This window comes from Rattus norvegicus, chromosome 1 (genome assembly GCF_036323735.1).
Source record: "Rattus norvegicus strain BN/NHsdMcwi chromosome 1, GRCr8, whole genome shotgun sequence".
Lineage (NCBI taxonomy): Eukaryota > Metazoa > Chordata > Mammalia > Rodentia > Muridae > Rattus > Rattus norvegicus.
In genome coordinates, this window is record NC_086019.1 from 147,639,817 (window position 1) to 147,666,914 (window position 27,098).

Here is a 27,098-nt window from a genome sequence, read left to right on the forward strand (position 1 = left end):
CTCTTTCAAAGCACTGGGATTATAAGCAAGTGCCACCATACTGTGCTTATACTTGGTGCTATGGCCCATACTCAGTCCCTCACACCTGTGGTACAGCAGTTTACTGACTGTACCATATTCCCAAGAGAGGCCTGGGGCCACTCTGGTCTCTGCCTCCCCAGGGCTGTGATTACAAGCAAATGCCAGTGTGCTAAGTTTTTTTTTTTTTAAATGGGTTCTGAAGTATAATACACCTTCTGCCCTCAAGAAAAACAATTTACTATCTTCCCATTCCAAACTGTGTCCTTAGCACTTAAAATATGATAGGGTCATTTCCATGCAAGCATTTCAAGTTCTTATCCTCTGTGTTGCTGAGGTTTAATGCTTGTTTCAGGGGCACTGCCTGAGCTTGGCTTCTTCAGAAGTAGAATCCATTCAAACTGTGTGTAAAAGTGGCTTATTAGGGGAGAGTTCATAAGAGAAAGTGGAAGGAATATGGAGTTTCCATCTGTCAGTATCTCCACCCTGTACTTCCACAGAAGAGAAAACCAAACCAAACCAAACCAACCCAACCCAACCCAACATACCAACCAACCAGCCAGACAACCAACCAACCAACCAACCAACCAACCAAACAACCAACCAAACAAACAAACAACCAAACAAACAAACAAACAAATAACCAACCAACCAACCAACCAGCCAGACAACCAACCAACCAACCAACCAACCAACCAACCAACCAACCAAACAACCAACCAAACAACCAACCAACCAACCAACCAACCAACCAACCAACCAAACAAACAAACAACCAAACAAACAAACAAATAACCAACCAACCAACCAACCAACTAACCAAGCAACCAAGCAACCAACCAAACAACCAAACAAACAAACAAATAACCAACCAACCAACCAAACAAACAACCAACCAACCAACCAACCAACCAACCAACCAAACAACCAACCAACCAACCAACCAACCAAACAAATAAACAACCAACCAACCAACCAAACAAACAAACAAACAACCAAACAACCAACCAAACAAACAAACAAACAAATAACCAACCAACCAACCAACCAACTAACCAAGCAACCAAGCAACCAACCAAACAACCAAACAAACAAATAACCAACCAACCAACCAACCAAACAACCAAACAAACAAACAACCAAACAACCAAACAAACAAACAACCAACCAACCAACCAACCAAACAAACAAACAACCAAACAACCAACCAACCAACCAACCAACCAAACAAACAAACAAATAACCAACCAACCAACCAACTAACCAAGCAACCAAGCAACCAAGCAACCAACCAAACAAACAACCAACCAAACAACCAAACAAACAACAGAAGAGACTAGGTACAGCTGACAGCAACCTCAGGTTTGGGCATGTGGAGGTAGAGGACAGCTCACTCTAGCAAGGGGCTGAAATCCAGAGAGACTGAGCAAAGCTGTAGCATCAAGTTCCCACAGAGGGAAATAATCTCAATCCTACAGGGAAACCCTGGAGAAAACATGAGCCACATGTGATGCACCACAGAAGCCGGTGTTGCTGCCTCAGCTCTTGTGAGTCATTGTCGAGAGGCTGACTGACAGGATGTAATGTCCTTGGCACACCACTTTGTGCTTTGTGTAGGACCTTACAATGTGAGGATGGTGCTCTGACTTGGCTTGAAAGAAAACACAAAGACGGTGGGTGTAGAAATGTCCCAAGGAGTGGACTTGTTTTCCCTAAGAGGTCAACAGTAGTTGACAGGGTCTCTACTGACCTGCCTGGTTTGTTTAGCCAGGCTGCATGCTCTCAACCCTATGTTCCAAAGTACAAGAGATCCTTGGGCTTGGAACACAGTGAGGACCAGCATTTCTTTCCTGGCTATAGTCACATGGTCTGCCTCTTCCATTTCTTCATCTTCAGGCCATTGGTTGGGATATAATTTTACTCCATGAGCTGGCTCCAGGACCCCATAGCTGCCTCCTGGGACACAGGAAGCGCCTCACTCCCTATGCTTTACAATTCTTGTCTCTTCTTTACTGAAGCTCTTTACTGACACGGATGACTTAGCTTAGATGAAATGCTACCCTCTGACCCTTTGCCTGCCCTTACTTTCCATCTGTAATCTACCCACACACAAAAGAAAGAATTGTTATAAGGTCTCTAGTAAAACTCAGGGACAAAATTCTAGGATATCTGAGATGCTTGTTTTCTGAGCCTTTCTGGTCCTGGTCTTGTCTTCACCTTGCTGCCTGCTTTTGATTTCAATGTTTCTGCTACAACTAAATACATTCATATATCCACCTCACCTCTCAACTTCCACACCACAGCTTGAAACAGCAATAAAAACACAAAATACTGGCTTACAGCTAGCACAGGACTGGGGCAGCTTAGAGATACCTGGAAACCTTGAGTTTTCCAGCAGTCAATATGGGCTCACTCTAGACATGGGCCATGAAGGAACAGTGAAGGGCCATATAAAGGTCAGGAGTTGAGTACCATGGACTCTGAATTATGATGAACATAAACTCATGAATCAAAGTCCAGAGGCAGCTTTCAACAAGAGTACTTTCTTCTTATGTCCTCTTCCAGGGGAGTTGGTAGCAACCTAGCTTGGACGGGTTTCTCCTTGTTTCCTTACCTAAAGCCAGAGTCTGTGGGTCTCTGGTGGAACCCCTTTTTCAGCCATGGAAGGTGGATGTATAATGACTCAGTTTTAGTACCTACTTAGTTCTTGGAGTCCTGTTTCCCATCTGATCAGGCCGTTTTGTGGGCTTTTCCACAGGAAGCCCTTAAACCACACCTTGAGAACACCTGAGAGATCTCCATAGTTTCCGGTAACCCCTGTGTGACATCATAACTTAGATGACTAATGACATGGCTCAGGTCTGTGGACCCAGCTTAAGTACAAACATGGCAGCAAGAGACCCAAGGTGACCATTTAAGGATATAGAGATTTCATGAGAAAATTGGGTAGACATTTCTTCTGCCCTTAAGGAGCCTTGGATGAAGAAATTGCTCACATGCTGAGCGATGATGATGGTGAAATGTGTTCTTTGCCCATTAGCATCAAACCGCTTAATTTTTTTCACATATGTATTTGACTTTTAGTAAAAATGTGGGAATAATCAGGGGCTTGGAGGTTGTATCCAGAGGCAGGCATTTTAATCGTGTCCTGCTGGGAGACTGCACCTGTGGAAACTTAAAGAGTCTTGGGTTTTGAGATGGTAATGCTTTAAATGTTCTCTGAAAGAACTGAGCTCAGAAGCTGGGAGCCCAGCAAGGAGAGACCATTGTGACAGGCCCAGTAGTTAAGTCATACTGATCACCTCATGGGCACCTTTGCCCTTCCTGAATACAGCTCTCTTTTATGTTGTTTTTTAATGGGTATCCTATTCCCAGGATGTTAGCATATTTCAGAAAGTCAAGTTCTGCTTGCTCATTTCTCTTTCCCTAGAAATGGGGGACTCTTTATTGTCAGGAAGCCAGGGCATTCTTTATGCTAACTCTATCCCAGTACTATGCAGAGGAGGCAATGGGTGTCACACAAGTGTTTACAGAAAGAACATGCTTGAGAAGGTGAAGAGGCAAAGGTAACCTTCAATGTAGCAACTGAGGACATGCCTTCATTTCCCTGGGGGAAGAGGAGAGGAGACTGGGAGAGGAAGATCTCTGGGTAGCAGCACAATACATCCTACAGCTTTCATCACCACGCCTTCTCTGAATTCTGAGCAGCCCATCCCACTCAGTTTTCAACCTGACCTTCGCTCCCTCTACTCAGGGTTACTGATAATGAATTACAGCACATTATGTATATGTGTTCAGGTGTGTGCAAGTGCATGTGTGTGCATGGGAGTGTGAAGACAGAGATCCACCCTGAATGATGCTCCTTAGGGGCCATCTGTCTTCTTTCTTTTCTTGAGACAGACACTGAACCCAGAACCCATTTACAGAGTGACTGGCCAGTGATCTTCAAAGATCCGGCTACCTCCCCCTCCCTAGCACAGGGATTGCAAGTGCATGCTACCTTATTTACAGCTTAATTCTTAATTTTCTATACTCTCTACATGACCTATATAATGACACAAATAGGAAGAAAGTAACTATTGTAAAGAGTTTATTACCTTGGTTCATTTTTTTATTGACAACAGAGGGAATAAAGGTAAGTCAGCCAGGTAAGCCAGCAAGAAGTTGGCTTCTATTTAATGTTTCTTCTTGCTGTGTCCCTGCTCTGAAATCCTCCTGCCTTCACATCCATTAGTGTATGTAGAGAAGAGGCAGACTGGTCATATGCACACTTTTCTGCTGTATCCTGCTGAGGCTAAATCCCTAAGTATTTAAGGATTTCAGTAAATGAATAAGAAAAATCGCTTGTTTTCTTCCCACTTGGGTGGCAATTTGCTTTTTAAAATATTTTTAATGTTTTTTATAAGCCATACCTGCATTAATTATCAAGTTGATGGAATCTAGAATCCCAGGCAGATGACCTAGAGCATGTCTGCAGTGGGGTAGTATGGTGATTAGGATTACTGATGTGCATTAGGATTACCTGTCTTAATGTTGGGCAGGACCATTTTTTTTTTGATGGGATCCTGGGCTGTATAAAATGTGGAATGTGAGCTCCATACTAATTCACCTTCATCCCTGTCTCTGGACTGAGGATATGACCAGCTGTATCAAGCTCATACTGTCTTGACTTCCCTACCATGATGAAGCTTATCTAGACCTGTGAACTAAAATAAACCCCTTCTTCCTTAAAGTGCTTTTGTCAGGGCATTTTATCACATTGATAGAAAAAAATACTAAGAGAAAGTCCTATTAAAACTTGTAAGAAACCTCCATGGGAAGAGGCCATACTATTTCCCATGAATGAAGTTTTCTTATCTACTTTTCAGCCATGTACTAGAACACTATTTCATTGACCCTTTAGTTTGTGTTTCTTTAAAACTAAAGCTGCTGACGTGGAATGTCATGTGTATTTGTTGTGTGTGGGCATGTATGTATTTGAGGGAGCTCCTCACTGTGTTGCCTAGGCTGTTCTGAGTTCACTCGGACAATCCTCCCGCCTCAGCCAGCTGGCTTGAAGCTGGAATTGGAGGCATGTGCCACACCCAGCAGCCTGTATTTGAATTCTTGGGAGAAACATGGGCAGGCAATGTTCACCTATTTTTATTGGTACTAAGATGTCTGTCTTATGTTGTAGGAGTAGTTAGTTCCTTGCGTTTTCTGGACACCGGTCTTTCTTAGATGTATGATTAGAGCTGCTTTCCTCCAGGCATTCTCTTCAAAGTCGTTAGAAAAGTAAATGCCCTTAGTGTTCCTGAAGACCAGTCCAGAGAAGTTTCTAGAGAGCCTTGCCTTACATCAAATCTCAAGAATCATTAGTTTCCCTTTCTGTCCTAAGTAGTTAACACTCACAACAGGTGGCTCTCTAGCATGCCCGTACTGCATATCCTTGAGTGGATGGAGGTACAGTGTGGCTTATCCCAGTTTCCCAGGGGTAGGTTCCTTTCAAGTTGATCAATTACCAAGCTAGTCCAAGGCACTCACTGTTCAGAGCAAAGTCATTTTTTATTGTAATGAAAATTTAAAAGGCAGTTACATTAGTTATACATATAACCAGTGACTTAATACCTGTTAGTCATACAGAACATTCAAGAAATACAAATGATTTACCCACGGCACGGTTCACATCCATAAGAAAGGCTAAGAGAGAGATGAGTAAGTGCTTGTTGTTCTTGGAAGCCTGCTTGTGAAGTTTTAAGGAAACAGTTAGACAAAGCAAACTGTTGGGCCCTGGATGACCTGTGAAAAAGCTCCATTTTGCTATAGCCAGTACCCACAAGGATTTGCAGGCTACTTGAACCAACCCAGCTTAGGGCACAAGACAGGGCATGTCACATGTGGAAATGTGCCCGTGCCCTTGTGAGCTACCTCTTTAAAGCTGTCCCAGATTCTAGGCAATGGAGGAGACTGGCTGCCAGGGAGCTGGTGGCTCCTCAGCACATGAAATGTGGCCAAGTCACTCAGCTATAGATTTGTTTTTAAGATTAGTTTCATTATCTTGCCCAGGTAGGTCTTGAACTCCTGAGCTCATGACCCTTCCTGCTTCAGTCTCTCCAGTGGTGGCACTTCAGGTGAACATCAGCTTGGGAGGGGAGGGGAGGATGGATTGGCAAGTTAGGACATAGCAACCCATGGCCACATACAAAGAGGGTTTTAATTTTGTCTTTCTGTTGGTGATTAGCAAATGACTTGTTTTTGCTTGTGAGACAGGCCATAGATGTCAGGATCAGGGGAGCTCACAGTGGGAGTGGCTACTGCTCATTGGCTGGACTGTGCTACATGAGATGACAGACCTGCCAGATCTGTAGCTCGGAGCTGAAGGGAGCCTGGATGCTTGCCAGTGGGCTAACCTGGGGCCTCACTGTCCTCCTAATGACAGGGGAGTGTGAGCTCCTCAGTGGATTAAGTCACCAACCCAAATACTACTATCCACATTAGTCACTTTATGACACAAGAGGCTGAGCTGAGCGTGATGAATGTGGATGTTCATGCTGGCTCACTCCCTCCCTGAAACCACAACGAAACAAACAGGAATGACATCAAGGCAGGGTTCTAGAACCATCCTTGGCTGGCCTGGCAGTCTCTGGCCCATTCTTCTGGAGCTCCTGTGCCCTTGCCAATGACTCAGGTGGTCCTTACATGTCCCTCTCCTGCTTGCTTAGCCGAAAAGGAGCCACTTGGACTTCAGCAGGGAATGATGAAGTACAGAACTGTAGGAAGCCAACATCCCCTGTCCCTCTCTAGCCAGCTAAGACCCCACCAGGGCGGGAAGCTGGATGGATATTAACTGAAGGGCCAGCATATTGGCTTCTCTGCAGGGGACATATGAGGGGACATCTTTTGCAGGATAACAGCTTTGATTCTGACTCCCGTGTGTTTCAAAAACACTTGGGTGTGAGAAGTCCTTGTGGGATGGGATTCTCCCCCACCTCCTCCACATGTGGCTTTTGAGAATCACAATATAGAAGCAGAGGAGGTATAGAAAAGATGCAGAACTCAAGCCAGCCTAAGTTCCCACCTTCTAGCTGTGGACCTTCCTAGATAAGACTGGGGACGGGGCAAGCAGGAGCCTTTTATCAGTGCTTGCTATTGTCTGGTTTGTGGTTGCCCAAGAACGCCCCCCTCTGCTCCTCAGGACCAAGGGCTGAGGTGACTATACCCTAGACTTCTTTACAGAGAGAGGATATGAAATGATTGCAAGCAAGAATTCTGTTCTTCTTTTTTTCTGCAGACCTTTGTGCCCTGAACCCAAGGCAGTGTGACAGCCCATGTTACACCCAAGAAAAGCCCCCCACTTCCCACCAAAGGCAATAAAACAAAACCCATAGCTCCCACACTTCTTAACTCACAAGCTAAAGGTCATGGCTACTTTCATCACTGGAAGGCATTCTTTGCTCCTGAAGCTAGCTTTGGGCCCTTTCCCCCTTTTGTAACTTTTGCTCACCACCCGAGGCCAGCTCCAGGCTGCTGGGGACAGGAGCCAAATCAGGCAGCACACATAGGAGACTGCTGGGGGTTCTGAGGCTGCGATGAAGCTCAGACTGTGTTACTACTCTCCATGGAAGCACTCAAAGCTTCTTGAGGATCTCTGGGGCCAGAGTTTGTCAGGAACGGGGTCCCTTAGGGCGGGCTGCTGCCAAGGGCAGTGTGCTGAGCCAAGTTAAGTTTGCCATGAGTCCTGTGAAAACACTGGTGTCCCTCGATGCCAGGCAGAGCTGGGCTTCTGAATGGGCGGTGTTCTCCTAGGCCCTTAATCTCCATGCTCCTCCTGCCCCTGTGCATCCTGGAGCCTCTTGTACCCCAGCTCCCCGGGAGCCAGGCAGCAAGGCACGTCTGTTCTGAGAGCATGCACCGCCATAGTTCTAACAAGGGGTTCATGAAGGGACTCTGGAGGACCCCAGGGCCTGCTTAAGGTAGTTCTGTAGTTTCTCTCACATTTGGACACCAGTGGGCTGATACTGATGTGAGGTACCTGAGGTGAGGGTTGATTAAGTGAAGGGAGGCAAACTCACAGAAGCACATGGAGTGTGGGAAGGGCAGGGTGGAATGGGTGGAATCTGAACCTCTTTAAAATCTGGCTGACACAGGGACTCTGATGTCAGAGATAAGCCAGGCAGAAGCTTCTAGAACAATGGCTCTCAACCTTCTTAACTCTGTGACCCTTTAATATAGTTCCTCATGTAGTGGTGACCCTCAACCATAAAATCATTTTCATTGCTATTTCATAAGTGTAAATCTTTACTGTTATATATCATTATGTAAATATTCAAATATGCAGGAGACCTGATATACGACCCCTGTGAAATGGTTGTCTGACACCCCCAACACAGCCCACAGGCTGAGAACCACTGTTTAGAAGTTAGCTCATAGTTCTACCTTAAGACCACTGAGGAATTCAGGTCTTTGTAGAAGCATGGTCAGAGCAGAGTCCCTGGCCTCATAGGCCTGGCTATGTCCCCTGAGATACTCCTACTTCTCCTGCCTGATGAAGACAGAGGCCGGGGTGGCCCAGGGAACCCTTCTCCACCCAAAGGGTGGCCCCATCTTCTTTCCAGGTTACTGAGCAGAAGGTATCAGGCACACTTAGAGGAGAGGTATCCTAACCCTGTACAGGTCTGACTTCCCGAAGGCGCTGGGCAGAAAGCAGCTCGGCTGTCTGCAGAGCAGGGAAAATGCATTGACCTTCATGGATTCAGCACACTGTCCCTCAGGCCTAGTAGGAGAAGGGTGAGTGCTCTCACAGGTCACAAAGAGGAAGGGCTAGAAGTGGAGGATGTCTGTAAAAGGGCAGGGGACCAAAGAACTGATTTACAAAGCGAGCAGCTCCCCAGGGCTGACTTCTGGGGAGTCAGCCCCGTGGGTTGCATTCATGCTCTCCTTTGAAATGCTGCAGCTGAATGGGAACTGCTTCTCACTCTCACTGGCCACACACACTGACACACCACAGTACATCTACCAAGCCACAACTTTGACTCTCACTGTTTAAAGCACACCTGGTCCCAGGCCATCAAGGATGGGTGAGAGTGGGAGACTTACATCCTGTTCTCTGGGCTCCAGCACAGAATGTAGAGGTTATTGCCTCTCACTCTGACACGAAGTCTCCAGGCAGCAGCTGCGGAAAAAGCAGAAAGAAACCCAGCTTCTGCACCGGGCAGACCTGCTGGTGCTGCCAGCCATTGTGGATGCCAAGTCAACACTTGATGGGTGCAAACTGTCCATTAATAGATTATTCACAATGGGATTTAAGACCCTGGAGGCCCCTTCCGAGCACACAGATAAAGTACAATAAATACAAAGACCCAAATCCAAGAAGCCAGCGCTGTGGATTAGAGCCAGGAGATGCCATGTCCGGGGAGGATGGGGAATAAGGGAGATTTCCGGGGGTTCTGCAGCAGGGCAAGCTGGGTGAGGGGGCACTCTTTGAACATGGGCATCTATGGTATGATAATAGCGCCTGGGCAGTAGAAGCCTGGCTTTGCCTGAAGCTACTCAGAAAATGGAGGGAACATGCCCAGGTCAGCAAAGTCCTCGATGTTATAGTTGCCAGTCCCCTGCGTCGGGTCGCCCGGCATGGGTAGCATGTCCTGGAGAGAAGAACAGAAAGTCCCAGGGGTCAGTTAACTCACCCAGAGCCTGCCCTTGTCCCGGAGTCCAGCCTGCCACTGACTGATCGATCTCCTTGACCATCTCTCTAGTGAGCAGGTGTTCCTTTGTACAGCTCCTTGTACAGGGCAGCTCCTCGGGGCGTCAATACCTGACCCCACTGGGAACTGCTCCCCTGGGGAGTGTCATGCTGAAGGTAAACGACACCATAACAAACCTTTTCTGAAGCTCAACCAGGCCCAGGGGTGGAAAGAACCCAGCTGGGCAAGCAGAACCTACAACAGTAATTAAAACTGGACAGCCATGTCACTGCCAACCGAACAGGAGCCTGACCCTGTGTGGCCGGGGCACAGTGGCCTGTTGGGGTGATGCTATCCCAGAGTGGAAGGCCCGTTACTTCCTAGTGGGTCTAGTCCTCTTCTGCTAGACTTTAGACTACTTGTTGCTCTGAAAATATTGGGGAGGTTCCAATTCCGTAGGGCAGAAGTCCCAATGTGCTTTGTCCACTTCCCAGCCCATGGGACCACGGTGGGGAGAGAATTCTGTGGACGAATGTGCTTGGGGATAAAGGCATGCTTCCCTACCGCCTGGAAAGCCGTGACTCACCGGCATAGTAAAGGCTTCAAGAAAGAAACTGAACAACTTGCTTTAATTGGTGTTTCACAAAGTTATTTGACCAAGAGGCCTTTTTATCACGGTGAGCTCGAAGACACAGTGTTAGGAAATAATGCCTTTTAGGGCCTCCCTATGTCATGGACAAGGGTAGGAGCTGGTCTTTACAGTGGAAGGAGGGAGGGAAGCATAGGGAGGGCTGGGAAAGGCACTTCCTTGTAGTAGGAAGGGAATATAGCCAGATGGACCCCTGAGGGATACCTAGCTCTTGACATGGATCTGTGAGAGTAACATTTGACCTAGGAGAGGTGTGTGAGGGTGTGTGTGTGCTTTGTTCTACAGGGCTGACAGCACTCTGGGGTCCTCCAGAAAAGCCTGGACTGCTGCTAAAAGGCTGGGTGGGCAGGCCCACCTCTAGCTGAGGGGAGTCAATGGGCTCATACCTGCACTTACAATGTTCCAGGAAAACCTGGGAGGCTGAGTGCTACATCTAGGCAAGGTCATGCCCTTGTCACCAGCACAGTAAGATTGGGCAAGTAAGGCAAGTCTGTAGTACTAGAGGTCTGGAAGTAGCCTAGATCCTCAGTCTAGAGAGTTGAGCCCTGGCCCAGATGTGTGGGCTAAAGGTCTGGGGATGGGAGTCCCTCCTTTGATTGCCATAGTGGAGAGGAGACAGGCTGAGAAAATAAAGGTCCTAGGAACCTGCAGCTTGGAGGCTGTGCATACTGTCCATGGTGAGTCCTGAGGGCCTCTAGCTCTTTTTTTTTAAATCTTTTTAAAGATTTATTATATATGAGTACACTGTCACTGTCTTCAGAGACCCCAGAAGAGGGCATCAGATCTTATTACAGATGGTTGTGAGCCACCATGAGGTTGCTGAGATTTGAACTCAAGACCTCTGGAAGAGCAGTTAGTGCTCTTAATCTCTGAGCCATCTCTTTAGCCCCCAAGGGTCTCTAGCTCTTAGAGGGGCATGGACCCTGCCCCAGGATGAACTCTCCTACTGTCTTTGGTTCCATACAGCCCTCCTAGACGTTGGTATGATTCAGGATGCAGCCTCTCCTGTGTGAGTGCAGCTGAAAGGCCTAAGGTCCCTGGGCCTCTCCTGTGTACCTGAAGGGTTTAGCTAGGCAGGACAGGACCTTCCATCCATTTGTGGGCTCCCCATATCGCAGGCTGGGAGGATCTCTTGCTGGCTACCGGGCAGGGCAGGCAGAGGTGCAGAAAGGGGCATAAGGAAGCAGAGAAGGCGCAGGTACCTACACCTACGAGAAGGCGCTGCTCGCTGGATTTACCTGGAACACTTCAGTCTGGCCAGGCTGCTGGTGGGAGTGCTGCTCACCGCTCTGCTGTCCGTGATGCTGGCTCTGCCACTGGGACCAGACCTCTGAGGGCCGGCCCTGGAATTGCCCTCCACTCTGTCCACTCTCAGCTGAAACACCCAACGGACAGGACACTTAAAAAAATCATCATGTGGTTCTGGGAACCTAAGACTGGGGACGTGGCTGTCATATTCTGTCATCTCTCCCATTATAGTGCCACTCAAGGGCTCTACACTCCTGCAAGGCACGTGCCACCCAAACAGGCCTCCTCTCTTCCTGACAGAATAAACTGAGTGGGGAAGACTGGAGGAAGCCCTGTGAAGTGTGAGTGGGTGGCCAGAAAGAATAGTTTGTTTTGTTGTTTTGATTTTTTAGAATGAGCCTGTCAGGTGACTGGTGCGCCAATCCTTCTGTGTTCCTGTGGCTGCTCATGGTGGCCTCAAAACAGAAAATAGGAGGAATGAGAACGTTGCCTATTCTACTTTGGGGACTTAGCTAAGAGGTTATTGAGTGTGTGCAGAGCACGGGCATGTGTGTGTCTTTATGCATGTGTGTTGTGAGCATGTAAAGTACAGAAGAGAGGCTCACTTGTTACTCTTCACACTTAGAACAACCGCCTCCCTGCCCGCTCAGTCTGCAGCCAAAGCCACCCTTTCACTTCCCATCTCTCCCTCACTGAGTTCTCCACAGGCTCTGGCTGAGTCTCTGCTCCCTCGACGCCATGTCTTGTTACAGTGACTTCCTTCCTTTAAGCTCACTGTTCCTGCTGTGTTCTGACTTCCACTGCCACCCAGATCCATTGGGCTCTGTCCCCGCCCTTCTGGGAGAGTGACACTGCTTACAGATAGCCAGAGGTTCTTCGGGTGTGGCTTCTATCTGCTTCCCTTCATGTCTTGGTAACACTACCCTCTCATCCTGTTCACTAGTCGATACTTGGCAGCCACATTCCATCACCTCCTTTTCCTCATGCCCTTGCCCTCTTTCCTTTTTATGAAAATAAAATTTATTAGCAAGGGCCTGTAGGTCTGTGTGCAGATGCAGGACAGTAGGTAACTCTTGGGAGTCAGTGCTCACCTTCCACTGTGAGTTCTGGGAATGATCAAACTCGGGTCACCAGGCCTGGCCTTCTCCCCACTGGGTCATCTCACTGGCTCTGCCACTGTGTGCCCCTGGCAGGCCCTTCTCTTGCATTTTCTTGGTTAACTCACGGTCCTAAGGAAGTGTGATCCTAGGATCTAGCCTCAGTTTAGTCTTCTCTCAGTTGGCCTGCTACACCTGCACCCTCTCTTAGATGGTGCCCGTCACATTATACTGGCCCTGAAGTGGAGTAGCTAAGGCTGTGTCCTATCTCAGCCGTGCCAGGCAGCTTTAATATAGACCTAAGATGGCGTCAGTAAGTTCTTAAAGGTGGTGAGGAGGGAGGGAGGACACAGGAAGGAGGGATGAGGGAGAAAAGGAGGCAGGAGGAAGGAAGAGAAAAGGAGGGAGGGAAGGGGACAGACAAGGGGAAGGGAGGAAGAGATGGGGAGGGGAGTGAGATGGAAGAGTGTGGCCATGCTGTGGTAGTCATTTGCATCTGAAACCTCCAGGTTACACACAGTGATGCATGGTGAAGTTTTCTCAGTTGTACCTCAGGGATAGTCAGAGGTAGAGAGAAGAGCAGCAAGAGAGGACTGGAGAAGACTGGCTCTTTATTCATACCCGAGTACATGGTTCTTATAATTACAGGTAATATATTTGAAAATAAAAAAAAATTACCTTCTGAGACAGTAAACCCTTTTTTTTTTTCCGGAGCTGGGGACCGAACCCAGGGCCTTGCGCTTCCTAGGCAAGGGCTCTACCACTGAGCTAAATCCCCAGCCCCGACAGTAAACCCTTTTAAACATTTGCAACAGGAAAAATCAATTAATTGTGCTGTTTTGGAGAATGGCCAAATCTACCAAAGGATGGAAATGACAGTACTTTGAAGCAAGGACAACTGCATGCTACACATTAAGCTCGTCTTGGGTACATTGTTTCAATTCACTTCCAAATCTAAGAGATGAGTCCGCTACTCATATTCTTTAGATAAGGAAACTGAAGGCTCAGGGATATCAACAGATTTGCCCTATTCCTTTTTCATATAAACCTGGAGGTTGAACTTAGATACCCCGGACATGGAAGCCTTCACTAATTCGATAAATAGCACTTAGGTCTAAGACATTGAATGAATGGAGACCGACTCGGTCTGCCAAGGAAGGAACAGAGTTCAGAGGTCTCTGAGGGAAACACGGTTGGTTACCATGGGGGCATGGAGAGCAGGATCCCACCTACACCTGAGTCTTCCTAGAGGAAAAGAGTGTGAGGGATGACCTGAAGGATGGTGCTAGCCATAGAAGGGAGACTTTAGGGGCCACTGAGGGAACTTTTGATTTTCTAGAACTGGACTAGTAACTTTTAAAACTACAAAGTGAACATGACCTTCAACAGGACTGCTCCTGTCTGAGGGAGAATTGTGGGTCTTTGGCCTAAACCCAAACAACCTGCAGATGGTCTGCAGGGGCTCTATGTGGCCTGTTCCCAAAGTACACATAAAACTCCTTTCTGGAATAGCCCAGTGGTCCCTAGCATCTTTGCTAGGTCATTGTTCCAAAAGCTAAATGTGCAATTAAAAGCCATGAGCTGGGTTTCAAACATATTACCGTCCATTTCCAAGCTTCCAGAGTAAGACCCAGGCTGCTGCAGCCCTGTATTGATGGATCAGCTCCTGCTGGGCCAAGTGTCTGGGATAACTGCACTGTATCTCCTACCTGGAGCAGCTCAAAACTTGTAGACCCTAGTGCAGTCTCTGGTCCTAAGGGACTGAGGCAAAGCCGACATCGTCCATCTTTCTAGCTAAAGTTTAACGCTAGACTTCATTCTTGCTCACCATCACCTTCCTGGGAGGTGGCGGAGGGCGGAAGTTGCTCTAAGACTCCTATGCTCTAACAGTCCAATCAGACTGTTCAGCGCAGTTGGGTTTAGCTTAATGGTTCTTGGTGAAGGGAACTGCTGGCTCTTCTCATTCTCACAAACAGCAGGAGACAAGCGGATAAACACACAGGGAGACTGATAAACATCGTAGTAAACAGACATCCCAACCCAGTGGGGATTAGATCAACCTGTCAACAGAGTAAATGCTGAGAAATCCTGCTGGGTAAAGTGGATGTGCCTTGATAGAGTCAGCTGCTTCCTACCTAACCTACAGTGAGGATAAGACAAGGACCACAAACTTTTCCCGGCTCCTTTGGCAGGGTGTTCACCTTTCAACATTGATTAATACAGTCAGGCATGTCTAAAATTCTTCAAAATTTGTAGGTTAAAAGCGCCCATGGCTGAGATTTGGAGCAGGACTAGGAAAGGAGGAAGAGGGCGCTTGTGTCTGCCTTCCCCCTCTATCTTTGCATTCTACTTATCAGTGGAAGAAGCTTCAGATGTTTTGGGAATGATGCATTCCGTTTTCCTCCAGCCTCCACTCCATCTGGACTGGGTGGAGCATTTGGGGGAGGAAAATTTCCTGTGCTTTCCAAAAGGGGCTCGCCTGGGGCGCAATGGTGTCTTCTGTCATGGCCTGACTTGATTTGTTTTCGCCTGTCTGTTCTTGTGTCATTATGACCGAGTTGCTGGTGCTGCCTCAGCCAAAAATTGAAAAGCAGATGCTAAATTCAAGACATGGACATGCTGGTGCCTGCCAAGCCACTGTCTCTGGAAGCACGCTGCCGTGCAATCCAGGCCATATACCAGCCATGGAGAAGAACGGGAAGGAGGGAATGCCCGCACACTTTAGAGTCTTAAACTAGCCTTTCTGAGCAAGCTGTGGGTTTTGCTTCCTGCGTTTCTATAAGAAACATTATACACCAATGACCAGATTGAGACAGAGAGATTAACAAATTTGGGGATTCAAGTTGTACACTACCTGACAGTACTAACTTGTTTTGTCTAAGCTCTAAATCCATTGTTCATTGCCCAACTTTGAGATATTGAACTGCCCTCAGTTTCTGCTTGTGCCAGTAGGTTCAGAGACCAACCAAGACTAGCTAACCTCTCCCTCGTGCTATAGAGAATAAGCAAGTAGAAGTTCTGGGTTATATAATAGGTGTGCTCTAGCAGAGTGAACGCAGGTCACTGGATCCCAGCTTTCCTGTATGTGTCTCTGTCTGTCCTTTCTTCATTTTTGTCATCGTTCTAGTCATCTTTCCAGATACAGCCATGTTGGACGTGGCACCAATTAGGCCTGTCAATCACCTGGCCAGCAGATCAGCCCTCAGGAAAGTGGATTCTTCTGGGGACATAGCTAAGGAGATGGGAAGAACTATTATCCCCTCAATGAGATAAGGTAATTACACTCTAGAAGCCCCTCCTGATGCTGTTGCTTACAGATCTTTATGGTTAAGCCTGCTTGATTTTCTGAGTTCTAACTTAAGAAGTGTGATTTGTCCTTTCTTCTTTGAATGCCATCCAAACATCTAAATGTGGTTAAGCTGATACCCTGAACGTTTTCACTGTTTCTCTTATGGGCCTGCTTGCCGACCTCCATTGTTGACATTAACCAAAAGACAAGACTATCTTTCTTCTCCACCTCCCTCCTCTTGAGAGATGTGAGGAGTAATACTTTGCCAGCTCTGCTGTTTTTTTTCTCTTCTGAAATTTGAATAAAATTACTATCAATCAAGCTTCCTTCTGAGTCAGATTTTAAATAATTGTATAAAGGAGACTGAGGGCCTACAAAAGTGACATGTGGTGACCACAGACAAACTTTAAAACTACTCCTTTGGATTCAAGACAGGTGACCATTCCAGGATTCAGATAAATTCCTTCAGGTGACTAGGCCCCCCAGGGCTGACCCTCTGGCTGGATTGCTTTTGAGAAGATTTTACCTCAAGCTTCTCTTCTCTTTCCATTTTGCCCTTTGGTACTCTGCCTTCATACAATAAATAAGTCTCTTCTTCCTGCCTCTCCAGGCTCGTTTCCCTTGGGGCTAAGGGCCAGGCTGAATGGCAAATGTAAATGTCTTTATCTTTTAGATTGTTTCCCTGTGTGTCTGTGGCCAGTGGTCACATGGCTAAATGTAAATGGCACTAAGTTCAACTCCCCTTTCTCTCTGTTGTCAGGATTACCCTTTGTATCATGACTGTCATTCCCTGAGCCGGAGAGACCATGGATTGAAAGCAGGAGAGGCATAAACTAACTAGCCTAGCAGAATTGGCCATACAGACCCCTCACCCAAATAGAGAACACCAACATTGCCTTGGACCACGTGTACCATGCTCTCAGTTGAGTGTATGATCTCAAGGGTTCCAGGAAGTTGCTTTTCTAACTGAATGTAGCTGCCACATAAAGGCTGATGGATTTGAACAACATGGTTTCTGGGGAACTCCAATGTTTGCCACCACAGAGTCTCATAGAGCCCCTGGTCTCAGCCCATGCAATCCTCATGTGGAAATAGGGCATCCTTCTCCCTCCTAGTTTTCTTCATGTGATACCAAAATAGCAACTCAGATACATGCTGGGGATATTTCCCTCTCCCTCCCAGGTCTCTCAGGGACTTTTGCTCCACCAGCAGCATATAATACCGAGGACTGAAAATCAAGGAAAATGAAATGTAAGATCCAGGTGACATTTTTGGTATTCTGGGTGAAAATTAGAAATTGTGGTTTAAAAAATAAGGGGGGGGGGCTGGTGAGATGGCTCAGCAGTTAAGAACACTGACTGATCCAGAGGTCCCGAGTTCAATTCCCAGCAACCACATGGTGGCTCCAAACCATCTGTAATGGAATCTGATGCCCTCTTCTGGTGTGTCTGAAGACAGCTACAGTTGATAAGGTATGCACTCCCTGACCTTCAGTTGAGAACATGATATTTACTATTGTGTTTTACCTACAACTTTCTTCTGTGCATGCAATTTTGTGTCCCTGTACAGGATCTGTCCTATGCAATTATATGTCTCATGTCACTCACTCTTATTTTACACGCTCTTCTGTTTCCTGCCACATCTCTGCTAACCTAATTCAAGCGCTCTTTAAATTAAGAAATAAAATGGAGGTAAAGCTTGAATTCCACTAATCAAGACAACTTGTAGGTCATGACCCTCACTGGTTTAGAAACCATACATGCTGGCTGAAGAAAGCATGCTATCCCAATTCCCAACCAAAATAATTCAGGCCTTATAGGATAGTAGCAGAATTTATACAGAGGCAAACAAGATCATGTATTGGCATAACTGTCAACTGGGACTTATCTTGGGAGGTAGCTGCCAAGACTGGTCCATACCTAGTCTGTGAGATGCATGGATCCTATGGGCACTCATATCCTTTAGAGGCGAAAGAGCACATGTTATTGTGGAACTGTCCTCACCATTGGTAGAGGACATCTGTGTGATCAGCCAAGAATAAGATGGTAATAGCCATGTGACGAATCAAATGGTGGCACCCATGTGATTGCTTAGGACTTCCAATGCAGCTAGGTTCCTTGAGGATCCACTCCCCACCCCAAATGTTTCTGTGACCCAGGCACTGATTCATCCATATACCCCATTCTGCCTACCTTCACCCGCCACCCCATTTTGCTTTTCTGCATACCTGCAAAGATCATAGAAACTAAGGACCTAGACAGGACTCTCACAGGACACCATCGGTTCTTCCCTATGCTTTCTTAGCACCCAGAGTAACTTTTCTCAGAGACCTAACCCCCCAGATACCTCCTAGAAAGAGGGATATAAGGCAAATGCTAACTGTATTGCCAGTGGGGTCGTAATGACCATCATCTTTACGTTCTGCTCACTCCCAGTATCCCCAAACTCATTTTCTTCTCCTCTTTTCTCTAAAGAGGAAATCTTGGGTGGACATAGGAATTTGAAGTCCAGGATCCCACCTTGCTGAGCTAGACAGTAAGGGTGAGAAAGGGTGATGGCACAGCCCCTGCCCCAAAACTAATAAATGTCTAACCCCATAGCTGGAGAAATACTGGGACTAAGTGTTTCTCCTCCTCTCAGGACCCTGGTGCTGCCTGCTCTTGTAGCGCTACCATAACTGTTCTCAGCCCCTCTCTATTCATTTAGTATAGGTAGTCCTATTTTTTTGTGGGTGTGGGGATAATTCTTCAGGCAGAAAGAAGTTCCCTTGAGCATTATATCAAAGCTCAGGGAGACTCTGCATGCTTACACTTTTAACATCTAATGGCAATATAAGGTAAAGAAAGCCCAAGTCTCTTATGTACGCAAGTTTCTTCGCTGAACCTACTTACCCACTAGTTCAGGTTTGGCTTCCTTCCTTCCTTCCTTCCTTCCTTCCTTCCTTCCTTCCTTCCTTTCTTCCTTCCTTCCTTCCTAAGAGGCCTTACTCTACTGAGGTAAAGGAAACACCTCAGAGATGCTCCCAGCAGGAACTTGCATTCAATATTTATGACTTAATCCCTGAGGAAGAGACTATGCAGGTACTTGGTTTAAACTCTGGTGGGTTAAGGTTGAGTCTCAAAAGCATTTGGGACACAAATCAGTGTTCCTAACCCTTTGGGGCTGTGCTCAGACACACTTAAGGGTAACTGGTGGAGGTGACAGAGGATGGGATGAAGGCTGTTGTGAATGGGCAAGGGGAATGTGAAGGACAAGTCCTGTTTTCACTCCACAGGCTCTAGGGCTTGTCTCTATCTACTAGGGAAGCATCAAAGGAAACTTGACTTCAGTTTCCCTGCCTACACTGTCTTTGGTATAGCCTTGAGAATTAAAGTTAAGGTTAAACACGGGCATCTAAAAGAGAGTGGACTAATATAATAATGTCACCTGGCTCATTACAGGACCAGCAAAGAAAAATAGATAAAGACCTAATCAATAATTCCTATAGATAGATCCATTTTGTAGGTATCAAGGAAAATGGTCTAAAGTGCCTTTTGTACATGTAGACTTCATGGATGTCAGGATAGGGGAAAGTAGAAAGAAAAGAAGGAAGGAAAAAGGAAGGAAGGAAGGAAGGAAGGAAGAAATAGACGGAGGGAGGGAGGAATCCTAATTCCCCTGTAATGCTGCAAGGTGCTGCTGCCAGTGTCCCCTACGAGTCCCAAGGTTGTATCCATGGAGCCCCAGAATGCCCACAGGCAGGGTTCAGCTGGTGTTCACAACCGCACGTACACTGCATGGCCTGCTTTAACTGTTTCATGCTTATTTAATAATTAATGAAACTGACCATTAATGGAGACTGCTCTATTTCTCCTCTACAATTTCCTCCACCCCGTGAGGTTGACAGTAAACCCCTCCCCCAGATCCTCTTTCTAATCATACACTCTCTCCTCTGACCTTGACCAAGGTCACCCCCTTCAGTAGGACTCTGCTTCTTGAAACCCTGGACAGCAAATTCTGAGGTATCTAGTAGCAGGGACACATAGCCACCTTCTCAAGATACAATTCTCCACTGAGGTAGGTTTCCTCAGCCCTGTGAGGCAATGCTGCCTCCTGAGATGGTGGCTCCTCCCCTCCGGCTGGGCTCTGTCCCTCTCTCCTCAATCTCTGTTCTGATTTCCTTCCCTGGTCACTCTCACGGCCAGCCCCTCAAACATGCTGCTCCTGCTTCCTGCTCCACCAGTATTTTTCTGGAGTCATTGTGTGATGCCTTGAGCGTAGGGTCACACTGCACTCCTCAGTCCTAATTTTTCTGCCTCAGAGTCCCTGCTACACCTGCACAGCAGAGTTCCTACCCTTCTCATTATCACAAACCAAGGGACATAGTGGTGGCTATCTCTTCTGCTTATTTCTTACTCTCTGAGGAGTGGGTCCAAAGAGATAGGAAGCACAGGGCAGAGAGCAGAGGGCCACAGCTTTAAACCTTTCTTGGTTCCACCACTGATGCATTAGGACAGTGGTTCTCAACCTGTGGGTCATGATCCCTGTCTCGGGTTTGAATGTCCCTTTCTCAAGGGTCACTTACGACCATTGGAAAACATTGAAAATTTACATTCTGATTCATAACGGTAGCAAAACAACAGTTATGAAGTAGCAACAAAAATAATTTTATGCTGGGAGTGGGGGTCACCACGATATTGGGAACTGTATTAAAGAGTCAAGCGTTAGGAAAGTTGAGACCCACTGTGTTAGGAGAACTTGGGTTTCCATTGTTTCATCTGAAATGGGAATAAGAATGATCTCTCCCTTATGGCCAGGTAAGTGCTAAATAAATTCAAACATGTTGAAACACCCAGTGGACACCTCCTGAGCAGTGTCTAATAAGTACCTAGTAATGACCAGCTGCTGGCAACAGGTAGCACAACTGGTTGAGTTGAAAGTCCCAGTGTGTGACCTGTTCATGGTCATTAGAGTTGGCCAGTGGCTTCTGCCTAGCGTCCTACTCCTCTTACACTTTCAGCACCTGGCCACTATTTCATGGAGAGGGGCCAAATGCACATGATTAAGGCACTGGACTGCTGGGGCAGGGAGGAGCCTGCCCACCTGTCTTGTCATGGTCACATGATGCTCCCAACTCCTCCCAGAGGTACACGCCATCTACCTCTCTTTTGAAGACCTTCCTGACCCTGTAAAAGAAGTAACCATTCTCCCTCTCCCCAAGGCCTCCATGAAGATCTGTGGAGTGTCTCTCTTCTTCCTGTTACCCATCTCTTCTATCTCTGCCTATAACTTTGACTGTGCTCTAGCCTGAGCCTTTCTTTGGGCCAGCCCAGTCTCTTCCTGTCTCCCGTGCTGGTACTGGGCCTGGCACTCATGAAAGATGGCTGAATCATTGTAAGTCTGGGTCACTACTCTCAGACAAAGGGAAACACTACACATGAAAGCAGGGAGGGGCACTATCCTGGGAACCAAGGTCCTTGTCCTCAGGCTGCAACAGAGCTGAGGTCCTGGCTGACTGAGAAACTGGCTGACGAATTTGTGCTTCTCACACCCATGTGTGACCATAAGGACATAAAACCTTGGTGACCCGGTGAGGACATATAAAGGCTCAACGTGTGTGCTACACATAAATAAGGTTTATGCTGGGGGGACTGTTAGTTCTGATAGGAATAGACAAACCTGAGGTCTTGGGACATTGTGGCCAAGACCTTGGGCTTTGAGGCAGAAGCATTACTGTCAGTGGTGGAAGTGAAGAGAGGTAAGAACAGCTCATAACTGCACTGTCTGATGATAGGCTAGTGTACGGGAGGGGCACTTCCCATAAGACTGACAGGTGAACCACTTAAATGGAAGCTTTTAACTTGACAAGTGAAATGAGGGAGTTTAGGCTTGGCTTCCTGCTCACCCAAGGGTGATGGGTCTGCATAGACAATTCCTGGGTGTCCCACTCTTGGATGTCACCCAGTGACTGCAGTATGAGGAATCAGGCAGGACCTCCCCTTCTGTGGTGTGTGATCTTGGTGTTGGGAGAGATGCTGGTATATATCAAATAGACAAAGAACAACTGAGACTGAAACAGAGGACACAGCCACAGCCACGGCACCCATTATGGCCTAGGCCTTTCTCACAGAACAAGGAAATAGTCGCATGAGATAGGATACCCTAGTGTGAATCTAGAATTAACCTAGGAGACAAGCCTCTGGGAGTGCATGTGCATGAGGGAGTTTACGGGTTAGACTAAGTTGGGAACACTCCCCTAACTGCGGGGCATGACTATTCCGTGGGCTGTGGAAATAGAAATAAATACCAAGGAGAAAGTGAGCTGAGCACCAGCATTCATCCCCTGCTTTCTGACTGCAGCTACAATGGGACCCTTCCCATGATCATGGACTGACCCTCAAATTGTGAGCCTAAATAAACCATTGCCTCCTGAAGCTACCTTTGTCTGGTATTTTGTCTCAGAATGAGGAAAATAGCAAATGCACCTTGCAGACAAGGGACTTTCTGGTTTTATTGACACACCTGGCCATTCCAGGCTTCTCCAGGTTTCTGAATGGAGACTCTTTAACTTCTGGAATGCAAAAGTCTCTGCCTTGGGCAATATGGGGCTAAACTAGCAATCAGGTCATATCACAAGAATGAGGCCTTGTGACTTGAAATAGCAATGTTGAATCACAAGGTCAAGGTATATACTTCTATGACTTAGGATACCCGAGGCCCTTCTGATTGTAGCCAGATAGGAGAGTGTGGGACACTGTGGGGCCCTGCCCTATATTCTGGCAGCCTTGGGGTGAGCTTAGCCCCTGGACAAATGATGCTCAGAACATAAATTCTTTCTATCATTCATCCTTCACCTACCAAACCCTGGAGTCCTGTTGGCAAGACTGGGGTATGCGTTTCCGCTTGGTGAGGAGGCAGCTGGGCTGGAGAGAGGACTGTAGGATGAAGGGTCGGCTGGGTAGGGGTGGCTTGATCCAATTCCGAAGGCAGATGACTGCGTCTTGCTGGGCTAGGGTAGGATTTGCTATGATCAGGACAGAAAGAGGCAGGACCAACGAGCTCCCCACTGAGCCCCACCCTTGAGATCACATCAGGGACAGCAGGCCCTGCTTCCCTCACTAGTGCAGGGTGGAGTGGGGAAGTTGGGCAGAATTCTGTCCCTGGAGACTTGGGATGGAGCTGCTTAACATTACTTTGAGGGCTACAATAGCTTGGCTTCTCCAAGTTCAATTTATGGAGACCTCTTAGCTGAATAAGACCTATCCTTCCAGTACCTTCCAGGGAACTAGGAGTGTTGGTTGCATGGTTGGGTGTTTACAGGCCCTCTTGGCATAGTAGTTCCAGAGTTTCAAAGTGATGAGGGATTTGCTCTTAATGGAGAACCTTTGGGTACCCAACCTCCTGTTCCATTTCCCAACAGGAGGTTGTAATGAGGGTGATGATCAGACCTGGTGTAAATGCTGGGGATCCAGCTCTCGAAGTGCCCTATGGATGGTGAGGGCTCCTGAGGACCTGGGAGCACTGACCTACCCTCAGAGCTGAAACTAAAATGTAGATGGTGGGTGTTCTGCCACTCTGGGTACCCAGGTCCATGTTTCACTCATACCTGCCCTGGGAAGGGTGGACGGCTGCCTGTCCATGCCACCTGGCCCTGGTTCAGCTGCCGGGAGATCTGGGATATGTTCTGGCCCGTTGAGGAGGAGGACTGAATGTCATTCACTCCAGGCACATGGACCACAGAAGAGCTAGGAGAAAAAAAATACTTATTCCCAGGAAATGGCCTGCTTTCTTGAAACTGTTACAAGACTCTGAGCTGCCTTGCTTTCCTGATATCTCCCTTCTTACACACTGCCCAGAGGTCCTTACTGGCTTCTATTCTCAGGCTCCTTCTCCCCCAGGATCTGGCAGCTCTTACACTTGCCCACCACCTTCTTTCCCTGAACACTCCCAGCTCTCTACAAAAGATTTCATTCCAAGAAGAGACACGAGTCGCAGAATACAAATCAGACTCTGGTCTACCTGCTCTTTGTGCTTTAGTTAATTTGTCCCATTGGGGCACTGAGAAGAAAGCTTACAGCCTCTGGACATAGGCTGCAAGCTGTCAGTCTCAACACAAATACAAACCTGGGAATGGAAGGCTGCTGTATGTGGCTGATGGCTTGCTTCTTCTGCCTTCAGATGAATTAATTTGGTGTGCCTTTATTAGGCACCTGTAGTATGTATAACAATGTGGAGCTTGCTGCATGCCTGATGAGGATGCCCTGACACTCTACTACCAGGCTTCTTCTAGGAGCCTCTTGGGCTATTCGAGCTCTAAACTCATCGAATTTAGAAAATTCGATGACATGCATGCTCTGGGCCCTCCTTGCTATCTCCCCGGTCTGTGCTGGGGAGGGGAGGACAGGCTGTAAATGCATCTAGTGAGGCAGTGGGCTGTATCTAACTTTAGGTTGTTCATAGAGGTAGGTTTTTCAGTGGATTTGGAAAGAAAGACTTTTATTAACTGTATTCTAACCTTTTCATATGCTTTCCAACTCCTTACAGATTGTAAAGCAAATTCGGTTGTTCAAACATCATGTGTGTCTTCCTAAATGAGTTTACTTCACGCCCGTGTCCGCTCCTTCCCACCTCCTCCAGATGGATGCCTCAGAGAATATTTTCTTTTTTGTTGATTTGTTTTTTCAAGGGAGGCTCACACTATGTAGCTCTGGATGACTTAGAACTCACTACACAGACCAGGCTGGCTTTGAACTCACAGAGATCTGTCTGCTGCCTCCTGTGTGCTGGGATAAAAAGCACGTGCCATCATGCCCTGCAGAGGATGACTTCTTTATTTTTCCTTTAAAAAAACAGCTACAGTAATCATATAGTGTATAATAAATTCTGACCTCGAACTCATGAGAGTCTTCCTGCCTCAGACTTCTGAGTGCTGAGATTACAGATGAGGGCAACCAAGCCTATTGTCTAAGTCATGGGTTTCACTCTGCCACTATCATACATACCCATTACTTTGGTCACATTACCTATGCGTCTCCCTTTCTTTCAGAGGACATTTTCTGGACATTGTTCCTTGTAGTTCTTTTTCAACACATGCCTCAGCCTGCACAGCTCTTCTTAGGACGCTGACTAATGGGGACAGCTGTACCCATGCCTGGGGTTTTTGGAACAAAGTGCAGGCCCTTGTGCCCAGCCCTCCGTAGGGCTGCTGGTCACACCTGCTGCTGATGTAGGAAATCTGTTCTTAGAACATCAAGGAAGGGAGATTCCTATCCCTTTGTGGTCAATGTAATTTCTGGGCACTGGGTTTGTCTGTTCCCTGCAGGATCTCTGAAGCCCTGTTCAGTGTTGGGCCAAGCTCAACTGGGATGTAAGAAAGGTACCGCCTTACTGTGCCTGGTGCATGTGAAGCTTCTAGGGAGCTTAGGGGTATCTGTTGTGACACAGGAGGATGCCTTCCCGGAGGACTACTGACCTATCCTTTGGCAGTCCTCCTGGGTTCTTGCTTGCTTTCCCAGAAGAAACTTGAACCAGGTCTGGCCCTCAGTGGTGATGTCAAGCTTCTTCAGTGAACTATCCCATGCCTTGATGCTTATAGCCAGGCACCCTCCTGAACCCCTGAATGGTTCATAAGGCCGAGGCTAAGATCTGACGAACCACCTTTTCTCCTTGCACTTGGTCATGGACTCAGCAAATTAGAGAACAGGGCAGTTCTGGCTACCTTCTCAATGGGGCCCTACCTGGATCTTGGTTATAAACCATCCCCTTCCCCTTTTTCCTGCAGGATCACAAAGAAGATCAGTATATTCTGTGTCTGAGAGTCACTGAAGCCCAGTGCCTACAGAGGGCTGATAGAACACAGATAGCAGTCCAAAGTCTCATCCTGGCTCTATCCCACAGTACAGGAATGGCTGACTCCTGCTCAGTCACAGAGCCTATGCTGGCACTCAGACTTTTATTCCTACCAATCCCCTCCCTGGCACCTACCTGAAGGCCTTGCCCGAGTGCCCGGCAGGGAATGGACTTCCTTGGGAGTAGATCTGCTGGCTGCCGGATGCTGAGGCTGAGCTCATCATCTTCTTCTCCGCTAGGAAAACCATAGGAGTTTCATGTGAAGGTCCCCCTGGTGCTGCAGGCCATGAGGGAACACCCCACATGGGTGGGAACTCAGGAGATCCACATAGGACAGTCTCCTCACCTTCACCTTTGCATGTGCTCTCTTAGGCTCTTGGTTCCTAGAATGGCCCTGAAGGCAAGCCCTCAAGAGTGGGAAGGCACTTTTGTATTTAGTCCTTCTGTTTCATAGGGGAGTACACCCTAGGAAATGTGCAAAGAGGTGAGGGCACCCAGGGTAACCTCAGCTGCCTGGCCTTGGACCTATGTTTGGCCTTTTGTGTCACAGAGAGGTCACTTGGGATGCTCCTTGAACTCTCCCCTGCCTCCGTTTCCCCACCTGAAAGAAGGTGATAATTGCGGTCTCTTTCTTATTGGACTATGGTGAGGATTCTGTGTGCTATTATAAGTAAAATGTTTACCGAGGATGGTGCTGGGAAAAACCAAATAGCTTACACATTTGTTTTCATTCATTACAAATGAAAAAACTGAGGCATTGCTTGTCCCAGGTCATAGGACAGCAAGGGAGGAACCAACTTGAATCCCATCCAGTGTGCCTTCCCCGACCTGATCACCAGGGATACCTCAGATTGACTGGCCAGGGCAGCTGGAAAGTGTTGCCTGACTTCCCAGCAGGGTCTCAGACTGAGCACCTCATGAGACAGGAAACACTCACCTATGCTACAATGAGTCACCCAGGACACAGAAAGGTGAGGTCTGCTCAATCATGTCACCTGCAGAAAAAGGCTAAGAGGGCTCAGGTCACGGGCAGAGTATCAAGATCTCACACACGAAGGAAGCTGCTTTTGGTAGTGACATGAGAAGCAGGGATCCAATGTGAATGGATGCAGCCTCCATACAGCAGTGTGCACCCCTCCCTTGGCTCCATGTGTACCATGTGACCCTGGAGTATCATGACGCCCACATGTCTCAATTATATAATCACACTCAAAACAGTGGGAGGAAGGGGGTCAAGGCTGGATACAAGGCAGTGATTGTGCCACATGTGTGCCCTCCCAGAGCCCAGCTTGCCAGGCAGGTGTGAG

General features: G+C 47.4%; 1 protein-coding gene across 11 annotated transcripts in view; it reads right to left on the reverse strand.

The window, feature by feature from the left end:
- Positions 1 to 5,537: 5,537 nt before the first annotated feature.
- Positions 5,538 to 27,098, reverse strand: part of Arnt2 (aryl hydrocarbon receptor nuclear translocator 2) — a 156,633-nt gene continuing 135,072 nt past the window's right edge. For 8 of the 11 annotated variants that reach the window (XM_017588812.3, XM_063281500.1, XM_063281503.1 and 5 more), the window contains 5 exons: positions 25,927 to 26,026; positions 23,549 to 23,687; positions 22,801 to 22,951; positions 11,568 to 11,704; positions 5,544 to 9,641 (listed from right to left, as the gene is read on the reverse strand). In XM_017588812.3, coding sequence (XP_017444301.1) covers positions 9,543 to 9,641; positions 11,568 to 11,704; positions 22,801 to 22,951; positions 23,549 to 23,687; positions 25,927 to 26,026 — 626 coding nt within the window. In that variant the 3' untranslated portion in view covers positions 5,544 to 9,542. Of the gene's footprint in view, positions 9,642 to 11,535; positions 11,705 to 22,800; positions 22,952 to 23,548; positions 23,688 to 25,926; positions 26,027 to 27,098 lie in introns of all 11 variants that reach the window. The other 3 variants (XM_063281511.1, XM_006229498.4, NM_012781.4) reach the window with 2 other exon arrangements.